This window comes from Dipteris shenzhenensis, chromosome 20 (assembly GCF_047967505.1).
Source record: "Dipteris shenzhenensis isolate YYH24624 ecotype China chromosome 20, Dip_SZ_1.0, whole genome shotgun sequence".
Lineage (NCBI taxonomy): Eukaryota > Viridiplantae > Streptophyta > Polypodiopsida > Gleicheniales > Dipteridaceae > Dipteris > Dipteris shenzhenensis.
Genome location: NC_141615.1, coordinates 42,253,852 through 42,267,542, shown reverse-complemented (window position 1 = coordinate 42,267,542; position 13,691 = coordinate 42,253,852). Strand labels below are relative to the sequence as shown.

Genomic DNA, 13,691 nt, shown 5'->3' with positions numbered 1-13,691 from the left:
ACGGAGATTGGCTGAATGGGGATCCATTCGCCAATCGATGTGAAAAGGCCGATTCCAACACTGAAAAAACTCCGTCCGTGAAACTACTGCCCAGGACGCCTTGAACGCGGGCGCAGGAAGAAGGTGAAAGAGAGGGTAGGAGAGAGGGGAAGGGAAGGAGAGGATAGACTGAAGGGGGAGACAGAGGTAGGCTGAGGGGGAGGTGTGGGGAGCTGAGTTAGGAAGGAAGGGGGCGGGGAGGGAGAGGGAGGAGGTTTTTTTTTTTTTTTGGGGGGGGGGGGGGCTCCTTGGGGGGGAGAGCGGGGGGGGGGGGGGGGGGGGTAGAGGGAGGGGGGCGGGGGGACTTGCGGAGGAGAGGGAGGGCGGAGGAGAAGGGGGTAGCGGGGAGGGGGAGAGGGAGGGCGAGGGAGGGGGGCGGGGGAGAGGGAGGGCGGAGGAGAAGGCGGCAACGGGGAGGGGGGCAGCGGGGGGGAGAGGGATGACGGGGGAGGGGACGGGGGAGGAGAAGGGGAGCGGGGGGGGCTGACGGGTGGGGGAGAGGTAGGGCAGGGAGGAAGAGGTAGGGGCAGCAGGGAGGGAGAGGTAGGGGGCAGCGGGGGGGCGGGGGAGAGGGAGGGCGGGGAGGAGGAAGGGGAGAGGGAGGGTGAGGGAGGAGGGAGAGGGGGCTAGCGAGAGGGGAGGGAGAAGAGGAGCAGCGAGGGGGGGAGAAAGAAAGAAAGAAAGAAAGTTTATTAAAGTCTTTGGGAGACCGTGAAGGTCTATGAGACTAAAGATAACTGATACAATGAGCATAACGGTGGTGGTCTCAAAACGGGCCAACCAACCGTTTCTACAAAAAAAGAGGTTATGAAGGACTATGTGTCTAGTCTTGATAGAAAAAATATGTGTCTACCTCCAGATGATACAAAGAAGAAGAAGGGGGGGCCACAAAAAAGTGGGGCAGAGGGGGGAGATACAGTATACATGTGCAGGTGGTGATCGTCAGAGACCAATCATAGAGGGGCTGTCAAATGGGAAGTGGGAAAAAACCCTGCGATAGATGATTGGCCTCTGACGTCACGCGGCCTAGTCGAGCTCCCTCATCCACAGGGACACCCGCCGCCCTCGACGACTGTCCATGTTTGAAAGTGGTCCGGAGGAAATTGACTGTACCATACATCCGCGGCATCCTCCAATGACGAGGGAGAGGGCAACGGTAACCCCAGTGGGGTGGGCCGAGAGCAGAGACGAGATGTCATGGACCTAGATGTGTGAATCTGTCCGCTGACGCAGCTGTCGTGACTCTGGCTCTCGCTCACGTCCGCGTCGTCGGCTAGACTGAGAAGAGGTATCCTGTGGCTGAAAGAAGTCAGTGATAGGCCGCTGGATATCCTCACGCTGTGTGTGCTGCTCGTGTCGCCGTGCTCGGAGAGAAGTATCTCGGTGGCGGCTCATCTCATGTAAGAAAGCGGCAAGGCACCGCTGATCCGGGAATTGTAGCATGTGTAAGAGGGAGCCGAATCTGTTGTGGAAGAGGCAGTGGTATCGGCCTCGAATGGCATAATAGATGGGACATCTGAAAGCAAAATGCTCCTCCGACTCGATCTCCTGTAAGTCGCAAAGTGGGCAAAGGCGGTCCTCTCATGGGATACCCTCTGCGCGTCCACTCTCGATCCGTAATCGGTGTGACGAGACCCTAAACTGACCGAGGGAGATCCAGAGCGCATGTGGTAGATGAAGTTGTGTGTAACCCGGAGGTGTGATGAAGCCCTCCTGTGAGATCTGGGGAGGCAGTGTCGGCGGTAGAAGTCGAGCTTCACAGGAAGCTCGGAGTGAAGAAACCATGTCCGCCAGGTGTGGAGCTGGAGCAGATCCGCCCGAATGAGCCGGTTGACCTCCTGGTTAGTGGGGGAGAGAGGAGATGGTGGAGCGTCGAGGCTGTACTGAAAAGGAGGCAACCGGTCTAAGTCGAGGCCCAGTCGGGTGAACCAACTGGAAAGATGACTATACCAGCATCGCTGGTCCCCATCAACGGATAAGGCCATAGAGGAGGATAGGGCTAAGCAAGGTAGGCGGAGGCGACCGTCAGCGGAGGAGCCAAAATCCCTAACTCTGTGGAGGTAGGTGATAGCCTGAAAAGCCGCATCAAGCTGTAGGGGTGAGGCGCCAAACTCTGTTAGAATGATCTGGTGTGGTACCGATGGTTTGCTGCGGATCATCCGAGCAAACATCAGTATCTGCAGGCACTCAACTCGAGCCCACTCTGTGTCTGAAAGGTCGACTCCCCACCAAGGGCTACCATACATGCCTGCTGGGCGGACCAAAGCATAAAAAAGGAGAGACTTGGTCCGCAGGTCCGGGAAGTGGGAGTGGTAGCACTGTCGCTCCAGCCTGGCAAGAGCGGCGTATCCCCGGCTGATCTTGGCCTGCGTGGCCGGGCGCATCGTGAAGATCGGGCCTGAGAAGACAACGCCCAAGTATGTGTAGGAGTCAACTATCTCAACAGGGTCGACGGCGAAGAGGAACTGCTCTCGGTGCATAGCGGGTCTGGAAGTGTTGAAGATCATGACCTTGGTTTTCCCAAGGTTGACCTTCAAGTCATGTGTATCACAGAAGGCTCGAAGTCCATCCAAGTGTCGCTGAAGACCAGTAGTAGAAGAGGATAGTTGTACTACATCGTTTGCGTATAGGAGAATCTGGATGGCAGTCCCCGCAAGAGAGCAGCCTGCACCTCCGAGTGTCCTGATGGTGGTCTCGAGCTCGTCGATGTAGAGGCCAAATAGAGTTTCGGTGACAAGGGACATCCTTGTTTGACTCCGATAGCGCTGGTGATCTCTGGGGTCATCCTTGTTTGACTCCTGACCTGCCCCGTCACCCGCTCATAGAGAGCTTTTACTGCCCAGATAATCGCCGAGTCGTAGCCTAACTCCTGCAGACGTCTGATGAGTCGGGCGCGGGGAACGGTGTCGAATGCCTTGCGGAAATCCACAAAGCAACAATATACTCTCTGTCCCCTGTGTCTGGCCTCCTCAATAATCCCTCTAAGTGTAAAAATGTGATCGTAAGTCGAGTGATCCATCCTGAAGCCGGCCTGTCCGAATGCCCTGAGCCCCTGTATCTCTGCGCGAGCATTGACCTCGCCATCTAACACTGATGCATAGATCTTGGACATAACATGTCCAACCATGATGGTCCTGTAATTCCCTGGATCCATGGGATCTCCTGCTTTGTGGATGGGTATGATAGTGTTCAGGGTCCAGGCTCTGGGGAACCCGTGACAGACAGCTTCATTGAACAGCGTTGCCAGGATGGGGGCTAGAGTTTTGATGCCGTAGGCAACAAACTCTGTGCATAGGCCCTCATGATCCTTAGCTCGACCGTTATGAAGCTTATGTGCTGCGTGGGTGACTCCCTGGGTTGTGAAGAGGATACAAGAAACGGGGCGGGGGGTGGATGAGAGGTCGGGGGGGGCTGATAAGGGATATCATAGAGTGTGCGTGCGTAGGTGTGCCAGAGGGAAGTGTCCGTGAGGGGGGAGGGGGATCGGCGTTCTAGGAATTTCCTCCAGAAATCCTTGGAGTTGCTACTAAACAGAATGTTCAGTAGCGTATCCTCATTCTGGCGCAGGAAGGCTAGCTTCTTGCGACGGACTAGTGGACGATAATCCCTGGTGAGACGTGGGTTGGCCCTAGCATTTCGCTGGGTAGGGGGCAGCGAGGGAGAGGGAGAGGGAGAGGGGGCTGGCTGAGAGAGGGAGAGGGGGGGGCAGTAGCTCACGGGGAGGAGCAGCAGCTCATCTTGAATGGCAAGCTTTTACCAAAGTCCCCCTTCCTCAACACAGGCAGTTTTGAGTCGATCCCCCTTTTGATTCTATTTATAAGTGATCCTATACATGATTGGTGCTGTGCCTGAAGAACTTATCCTATCTGTGTGGACTAGTTATGCCTTGTAGCATTTCCTAGTGAAAGACACAAGAAAATTGTTAGATTATCGTTACACTTAACTATCCAATGTGCTATATCCATCACTCCCGGTTGTGGCACCTGTTTGTCTTGATAAATGCAAAAAGTGTGCGCAATCTACAAGAAGAAGAACCTTAGTGATCCGTCATTCTTTCCTAACTAGAAACAAGCAGCAAGGGCTGAAAAGCTATGCTGAGAGCCAGCAACGACCGGCCGGGATGATGACAGGGGATGGGAAACGGCAGGAACAGGGAGAAGATGGGTTCCAGCAAGGAGTGGCTTGTTCGCTGTTGTTGTATCTGCCTTTCTTAAGGATTAATTTCTACAGGTTCAGACGTGCTGAACAGTCAGGTGATACCCTCAGCTGCTGAATCATGGCTTTGAGAGGTAGGGGGATTAAATGGAGGGTAAGGGAAGGGAGTACGGAGGGATAAGGGGAGGGTTTTGGAGGTGTGCATGTTACTGTGGTGCTGTCACAGCATGCATTCTCAAGTGCTGCAATTGCAGCAGATGTGAATTCTGGCAAGGGAAAAATTGTCTTTAGCTCCACTGTTTGGAAACTCATATTGGTTTGGCGGTGGAGTCCATTGTTTAGGGACAGATCAGTTATCCAGCATATCTGCCGAAAAGGCTCTACGTGTGTGGCGACTGATAATGTTTGGGGAGTACTGGATGTGGCATGTGTTCCTCTTAAATTTCATGGCGTCCTTCATTTCGATCCCATTTTCGATTTTTACCCTCTTGGTCACAGCCTGCACACTTTTGGTTACAAAAAATCATGTTTCCGCTTTTCTCTTTTCTTTCTTTCTTTCTTCCGGTTTCCTTAGAAAAGATGGAATATCACGTTTTAGCCTCTGGAGCACAAATGAAAATGCTTGAATAAGCATTGCTAAGAGTTAGATGAAGCAAAATTACTCTGGCTGATTTATGCTTTTGCATGAGTAGAATTTCTTAGCTGAGAAAAATTGTTTGTCCCTCTCACTGCAGTGGTTTTATGCTACAAAAGGACTGAGATATTGTTTCATAATCCTATTTTGGTGTTAGCTGTTTTTGATGCATGCGAAATTTATTTTTCTCTGCTGTTGATAAAAAACAATGACAGGTGTGTCATGGGTAACTGCTTTAGCCTTCAAAAGGATCATGAAGGTGCTCTCAAGTATTTCCAAAGGGCTCTTCAGCTTGATCAATATTTCACATACGCACACACATTGTGTGGCCATGAGTACGTATCTCTTCTTTTTTAAGACATTAATGATGCACATACTTGTATCAGTCAACGGTTACGCTGAGAGAGAGAGAGAGAGAGAGAGAGAGAGAGATTGTTAATCTCCAGTGGAGACCCAAGAGGATCTGTGGAGCAGGAGAAATAGCAAAAAAGCGTTTGTTGACTACAGTTTGCAGCTATATGCATAGGTGGCAACCATTTTATGTCTCATATTTGGTCTTCAAAATAAACGTGGCTAGCGTATGTGCTTTGCCTAAGACGTAGTCAAGAACAGCTCTTATGTATGATGGCCTGTTCGGAGAGGTTATGTAGAACTATGGATACTATTGTTTGTACATTTTGTATGTGCTGCTATCACCAGGACTTGAGCAGTGCATGAGTTTCATCCTCTACGTTGTCTTCCTGAATCATCTTGCAATCCTCTTTTCCTCTATGTCTGCCTCTCTCCACTTCAAGTTCATGTGAGCTGGTCCTCACCTTGCATTTGAGCTGCTTTGATCACAGAGATATCCGTATTATGGTAGTCCTTGATCTGATATAACTGTCTAATGTCGGTCTTCCCTTGTAAAATGCCGTCTTGTGTCTTGGATCTGTCTAAAGCTTGTCTATTCCTTTTTCTATAATAAGATGTCTATGTCCACCTTTTTGGTGAGAGGATACATGGCTTCTGTTCGCTAATATCTATTTAGTCTACCCTGCTGTGTGACAGACCTTTTGTTTGGTTGCTTCCATTGCTTCTGAGGTAACAATTTGCACAACCTTCTTGAGGTGTTGGATGTATTCATAGTTACCAGAAACGGTCGTTTCTAGCCTGGAAACAGAAATGCAGAAACGGAAACAACATTTCTTAATCACTTTTTTTTTTTTTTTTGGGGGTGGCCCTCATTTGATTGAACTGTTTTTTGCCCTCTTTTGATTTGATTGTTTTTTGCTGATTCGTTGCCTCTTGTCGTCGTTTACGCTGCCTCCGGTGCTGCTGCTCTCCATCCTGCTGCTCACCAGCCTCTCCATCTTTGATTCTTGGGCCCTTGCACCCGCATCCTGCTCTTCTCCCCATCCCTCCATCCTGCAGTCTGCTCTCCATCCTACAGGCTGCAGTCTGCTCTCCATCCTCTCCATCCTGCAGGCTGGCAGTTGCTGTCCATCCTCAGCCTGCTGCTCTCAGCTCTCCATCCCTCCACTACCTCCCTCTCTTACCTCTCCATCATTCTTCTACCTCTCATCCTCCTCCGACTCCTTCTACCTCTCCATCCTCTTTCACCTCCCGATCCTTCTTCTCCCTCCCTCTCAAACTTCAGATTGTTGTAACTTCAAACTTGTTAGAAGTTAGAAGTTAGAACTTAGTTTATGACACATGTTGATTGTTGAAGCATCATTCATGGATAATAGATGATACTAGATAGATCAATCCTCATAGGAATTTAGAATCATAGAAGCATGCATGATGCTTCAAGTATAGATAATTGTATCATGTATAATTTGCACTCTATTGATAATTGTATTATGTATAAAAAATAAAAATTTATACCATATTGCAGTTTCTTTTGTTTCCATTTCAACCGGGTTTTCCCTGTTAACATTTCCTCCGTTTCCGTTTCGGCTGGCAACTATGGATGTCCTTACCTTTTGTTGGATTCCAAGAGGTGGAACCATGTGCCATCTTGCTTGCCAAGTGGGAATGGACAGTTTACACAAAGCAAATGGTGGCCCTTGCATTGGAGAGAATGGACCGTGAGCTTACATATTAGAGCTTTTCCAAGCTCTTGTCGAGCTTTGCCTAAACGATCTAATGGGGAACACATGGCTTACTGCGGATCATTCGTGATAACAAGAGAACCTATAACCTCTCCACTCGAGTCCACTCTGTATCAGATAGGTCTGGCCCAAAGCAAGGGCTGCCATACATGCCTGCAAGTCGAACCAAGGAGTCGAAAAGGAGAGCCTTGGTCCGTATCCTAGAAATGTGAATGGAAGCATTGTCTCTCAAGTCACGCAAGGGAGGCGTATCCTCTACTCAGGCGGGCCTGCATCGTCGGTCTCACCGTGAAGATAGGACGAGAAGATAGAACCCCCAGGTACGTGTACAATGAGACAATCTCAAGTGGTGACCCGTCAAAAGTAAACTACTCTCTGTGTGCAGTTGCTCTGGAGGTGTTGAAGATCATAAGGTTGACCTTCAAGTCATGGGACTCGTAAAAAGGCCAATAGTGCATCGAGATGTCTTAAGAGTCTCTCAGCGGACGAAGATAAGAGCACCACATCATCAGCATATAATAATTATTGACAACGAAGAGCTATATGTATACTTCAATTTACTATAGGGGAGGAGAGAGATCCAACGGCTGGATTTCACATTTGTAGGTTTTAACCCAAAGTTTTTTGTGATAACTCTTGAGATTAAGGGAATCTTGAAGCCTTCATGTTGGGGTTGGAACATGAATTAGATGGTATCCTTTGGTATGCCTAGTGTTATGGCCTGTGCCACTTGTGGTAGGAAGGTATATGAAAGAAGCCTTGCTAATGCCACATGGCAATGCCTCCACTCTAGTGGGTTTGAGCTGTCCTAATTGTGTGACCAAATATTCCTATCAACTAGGGTTTGTTATTATGATCAAATAGGCCACTAGAATAATGATATACTCCTATAGGGACCTGGCATAAGACCTACATTAATACCCTATTCCATTTTTTATTAGCACCTTTTATTCATCTTGATTGCACAATCTTTGCTCTAAGCCATAGCAACCTAAGGGAGATTATTCCTAAAAAACAATGCAAAGAAAGGACATAGTTAAAGTTCTAATGTGACCAATAATATCCACCATGTTAGGGACCCAATGATGGATCCAAGTGTGGATGGATTTGTTATCTTCATCAAAATAGATCACTTGATTAACCTTATAGGACCTAGCATAAGACCTATATCGATACTCTATTACATTTTATTGACACTCTCGGCGAGCTTGGTTGCACAATCTCGACTCCAAGCTACAATAATCTAAGGGATATTGCCCATAAATGTGCAAACAAAGTACATAGTTAAAGTCTTTGGGTGACAAGTTAAGCACAATTTTCACCATGTTAGGGACCCAATGATGGATCCAAGGCTAGATGTGCATGAATTATTAATAAGACATGGTGACTTTTTTTAGAAAGTACGTTATTATTTGGATTGGGCTGGTTGACTTGATACACAAGGATTTACATTAGATTATTGTCTCTCACTGGATAGAGCTTGCATATCTTGGCTCGAATAGAAAGAAGACACCATTTCTCTCTCTTCCAATCAAGCTGAATGTCAGCAGCAAACATAGTCGACATAGTGTTTGGTTGAGGAGATTCTATTGCCATTTCCAGGTATCCAGTCTTTCATGTTCGTACAAAGTTCATTAAGGTGTACAATCATTCCATGTGGGACATATTTATGAGGGCACCATTCATCTCAACTGTTGTGCTACAAGGGAGCATTAGGTAGACACCATCATCAAACTTGTTTACAAATAAAAACCCATAACCTTTTGGGACATCTTAGGAATGACAGACTCTGGCAATATGTCAAGGGTACTAGTACAATGATATTTTTGCTTTTATCCATGTTGCGGATGAAATCTGCAAGCATGGTACCATAGGTACCCTAGGTGCTATTGAGGTATTTTCTTTTAAGTCATTCATTCATTTTGTGGAGGGGGAGTTGAAGGATAAAACAAAGGAATGACCTTGTAGGGCCATGTAGGGGTCATGGACGAGTTTCATATCTTTTGGGTTTGAGTACCCTATCACATGTTTGGAGATTAATACATAAGTCAACGTTTGGACTTTTGTTTATAGCTCAATTGAGTTGCTTATTTTGGAACAAGAGGTTTTTTTGCCAAACTTGGCCTCATTTCCTTTCAACGCGACGTCGTGATTTTGCACAGATGGTGTCATGGTTGGTGCTAGAGTGCGACTATCTTGTTGTCCAAGAGAAACTAATCAACATCTACAGAAGACCAAAAGGGACAATACGATGGATGGACTATGGGAGTGAGAGCCCATGTGCTTCTCACGTGCCACTATTGTGTGGTCTAGAGGAAACTAATTAACATCTACATGAGACCAAAGTCGACAGGACAAGGGATGGAATATGGGAGGGAGAGTCCAAGTGCTTCTGCCCCTCGCTAAAGGAGCAACAAAGTGTAATCTACAACTTTGCTTTGAGCAGGTCAGCATCGTGGGTCGTGTGGAGTAGTATTTAATGGCTTTGGGATGGTCTTTAGAGTCTTAGACCCAGGTCTAAAGAGCATCCCTCTTGTCTCCTAGGGGGTTTGGCTTTATGGGGGTGTCCCAATAAAGTACTTGCAGTGGGACCCCAAAGAATGGGAGTGGCCTGATGCAGAAAATCATGAAAGAGCATCCCACTCTTTTAGTACACTATTAGTAGTGCCAGGAGGTTCTAATTCGGTTAGAAGCGTTCCAGATCCCCCCATTGAGAGGAATGGCAGATTTTCCGATATCTTTTTGGAGAAGGCTTTGGAAGTCTCACAAGAGTAGAAAATTTACTCTTGTCTTTTGGGTTTCTATTGATGGACGAGTTGCTGTAAACCAGGGGAGATCTAGGTTTGGGACTCCTTTATCCTGCCCCCGATACTTCTCAGATGTGGATTCCATACAATATTTGTGCCTTGGGGATCAGGGATGTGGTTGTAAGTTCGTTCTCTCTGACTGGACCTCAGGTATTTTACGAGAGGCATACCCCCTCTGGGCTTCCTCGGTTTGATGCAATTTGGTTGAGGTATGCTCTTTGGATGATGTTCCATTTTCTCACTACACATGCACATGCCTCGATGGACAATTATTGGGAGGTTATATCATGCCCATCAGCCTGGCATATTTGGAGATCAAGATGCACACAGACACTTGATTGCTCCTACGTTGACCCGTCGCATATTTTGCGCAGTATAGGGACGGACACTGTACATACCTTGATGACCATCTGGCTGAGTATGCAGGGATCTTCCAGGGCTGCTACGGCTAGGAGAAATATTTTCCTCAGGGAATGGAGAGACTGTCCTTTCCTCATGTACTGCAGATTAATACAAGCTGGGAGTGATTGCTAGTCTTTCTGTCCAGCTCATCTCGAATGTGGGACTTACACAGGATATGAATGGTCATCCCTCTCTCTCTCTCTCTCTCTCTACTCACTATCAGCACTATGAATAAAGCTCTTTCCCAATGTTCACGGTATCTGGCACAAACTCAGAACAAATATTGGCAGGTTTTGCCATCTTTTTATGGGTGCTTGGCAGTGGGATCTCAGATTCCTCTTAAGAAATCTCAACAGTAGATGCAATTATTCAATGCCGCGGTATTTGTATGGCGAGTCATTTACCTGGATCGCCTTCATGTGTATGGCAGATTATTACACTTGTGGAGCTGATTGTCAGTCCTCCTTATCTCACTGTGTCATCTGTGGGACCCAAGGCATTGGATCAGCTCAACTGACAAAGCAAACGAGCTATGCCATGCTTTTGCTCGTTTGGCAGCAAGATTTCTCATTCCCCTTAGGAATCCGGGCGCTACTCGGCACTATTCCTGCTGTGGTGTCTGTATAGCCTTAAGTATAGAGGATTAGCATGACTTGCTTATTTGTTGTGATGATTTCTTCCTTTCATTTTGTTATTCCTTCCTTTTTTGGGGATTCTACGGTCTGCATCTCACCAGCATTGTAGTGGTTTTATAAATTACTAGCACGGGGACCTGTTTTTCTCTTTTGAAAAACAGGTTGGGGAACTGATAGTGTTATTATAAACACTCAGTGATGGGCAGCTGGTTATGTTCTCTTGAGCTGGTAAGCATTGCACTGCATTTTCACTGAGGTTTTGTCCAACACCCGTTCCCAATTCAGTCATGTGTAGATATTTGCCAGGCATTCACAAACATTCTTTGGATAATTAGGATCATCTGTTTTGCCTCTGTATTGTTGTGATTAATTTCAGCTTTACAGGTATGTGGCTATGGAGGATTTCAAAGAAGGCCTGTCTTGTTATCGTAATGCTATACGGATAGATCCTCGACATTACAATGCCTGGTATTTTGTGATCACATTTAGATGCCTGTTTATTTTTCATGTGTTGGGACTTTTTGCGGTCACACCTAACAACTGGATGAACTCGTAGGTATGGGTTGGGAACAATCTATTTTCGCCAGGAGAAGTATGAGTTTGCAGAATACCATTTTCGGCGTGCTCTTCTTATCAACAACCGTTCTTCTGTGCTACTTTGCTATCTTGGGATGGCTTTGCATGCATTGAAGGTTGTTTCTACTGACCTGAACTTCTTGCAAAGCTTGGCCCTAATTCACATGATACTTGTTTCCTTAATAACATCATTATTGTGGTGATTTAGAAACAGAAATGGACAGTTTTAAGGGCTAGTTTGAGGTTAATTTCATTTTTCAATTAGAGTGAACATGGTTATTTAGCTTGGGTTGAGAAGGCACGTTTCTACTGACCTGAACTTCTTGCAAAGCTTGGCCCTAATTCACATGATACTTGTTTCCTTAATAACATCATTATTGTGGTGATTTAGAAACAGAAATGGACAGTTTTAAGGGCTAGTTTGAGGTTAATTTCATTTTTCAATTAGAGTGAACATGGTTATTTAGCTTGGGTTGAGAAGGCACGTTTCTGAAAAGAAAAGGGGAGAAAGGTTATGCAGTCATGGTTTCCAATAAGGACAGAAAGGATTTAAAACTGGAATATCTTGATGCCTTTAATCTTCTTTCTGTTCTGCACATACGACTAAGGCTGATAAGCTTGTCCTTGACATGGTTCCCGATATTCAGAATAATGGAGACGCTTTGACTTTACTCGAAAAAGCTGTTGTAGCAGACCCCAAGAATCCTTTGCCAAAGTACCAAAAAGCAAATGTTCTTATGAGTGAAGAGAGATACGAAGATGCTCTGAAAGAGCTTGAGCACTTGAAGGAAGTTGCTCCCCGTGAGAGTAGTGTATTTTTCCTAATGGGGAAAATTTACAAAAGATGGAACATGCCAGAGCAGGCCATGTATCATTTTTGTATTGCTCTGGACTTGAAGCCCTCTGCTGCAGATGTTAACTTGATTAAGGTGATAATCCTGGATATAAGTTTTTGTTATTTTAGGAGCAGGCCATATCGTAAGTGTTGCATTTAGTTGTTTTTTCTATAGAAAGTTGCTTCTTATCAGACATTTCTCTTATGTCTTTTTTAATATTCCTCCAGAGTGCCATTGAGAAATTACACGTTCCAGATGATCTGGAGGAAGAAAACCTGTAGCTCGAGGTGTTTGATTGCAGTACACTTTCTATCTGAGGACATCTCATGACATGCTTCTTTGACGTAAGGCAAATGCTTCCGATTTAATGAGATTTTGAGTTTACTCAATTGTCACTACTCTTTTCAGCTGAGTTAGGGTGGGAAAGGATGTGTACTGCTGGCAACTATCATTCTTCGTGAGAATCAGTCAGTTTCTGCAATCATTTAAAATTTGCAAATCAAGGGGCAGATACAATCTGTTTTGTGAGAGGAACATTAGAGTACTGACTACTTTTGATTTGTCAGGATTTGACGTGGAGAAGTCTTGTTCAGTCCTGCTTGCGACGAGTGTATATTTATTAGGTATGGTGTAATGTCGAATTTTGAGGTGCGTTGCTTCTTAACCTGATATAAGACTCTATTCTTGGAGTTCTGATTTGCTTGATTTTTCTATCAGGGGCTGTAAAGAAGTGATGATACAATTCTTGGATGAAAAATGGTCAAATGACAATGACAGATATACAAACTAAAAGGTGGAAAAGTCCCCGGTGTCTTCGATGACCATCTGGCAATGGAAGTGTAGAATAAGCCCCTTTCGGTATAGAAAATTCTTTTGTAAACCTGCAAGCCAGGCTGTATCATAGTGCCGGTCCTCTGTAGTGAAGATTTGTTAATCCTCTTTAGGTGCTTTATGAACACGATTTTCCATGAATAAAAGTACCGCAGTCAGGAAAGTCTTACTAAATAGAGCATCAGCAAGCGCGTGGCTGATTTTTTTTTGGAATTATTTACCTTATGAAGAAAATGTCGAGTGTTCTGTGAAAATATGCTCCAAATGCATTGAGCAGGTGGCTAATTTATTAGCACTGCCGCAGGCAGTGTTGTATATCTTCGATTTGAAAGTCTTCAAGGCTCTGCCACTTTAGGGTGGCAATCGCTTTTGCAGTGCATGCCTTCTCCTTTCTACTTTTTTCAGATTTTTGGCTTGATACACAGATGTGAAAAGACAACAAACGTAAACCCCCTCAAGGTAGTTCTATCATGTGCATATAATATGTAAATTAGCCACAATATACACGATTAATTACATTGTGTACACTTCAACTATCTCTATCTTCGAGAGAGTGGGATTGAAGATAGAGATAGTTGAAGTGTACACAATGTAATTAATCGTGTAGATTTAGTCATGAAGACCTTGTCCATGGGGGGCACAAAGGCATGAAGGTGGTTTTTTAATCATGGTAAAATTGAATT

At 45.8% G+C, this 13,691-nt stretch overlaps 1 protein-coding gene across 2 annotated transcripts in view; it reads left to right on the top strand.

Annotated features, from left to right (window-relative positions):
- The window catches only part of HBT (CDC27 family protein), a 167,206-nt gene extending 153,831 nt beyond the window's left edge, over positions 1-13,375 (top strand). For both annotated transcript variants that reach the window (XM_087391503.1, XM_087391502.1), the window contains exons 13-19: positions 5,044-5,163; positions 11,150-11,233; positions 11,322-11,457; positions 11,989-12,270; positions 12,405-12,521; positions 12,744-12,800; positions 12,895-13,375. In XM_087391503.1, coding sequence (XP_087247629.1) covers positions 5,044-5,163; positions 11,150-11,233; positions 11,322-11,457; positions 11,989-12,270; positions 12,405-12,458 — 676 coding nt within the window. In that variant the 3' untranslated portion in view covers positions 12,459-12,521; positions 12,744-12,800; positions 12,895-13,375. The remainder of the gene's footprint in view (positions 1-5,043; positions 5,164-11,149; positions 11,234-11,321; positions 11,458-11,988; positions 12,271-12,404; positions 12,522-12,743; positions 12,801-12,894) is intronic.
- Positions 13,376-13,691: the final 316 nt, after the last annotated feature.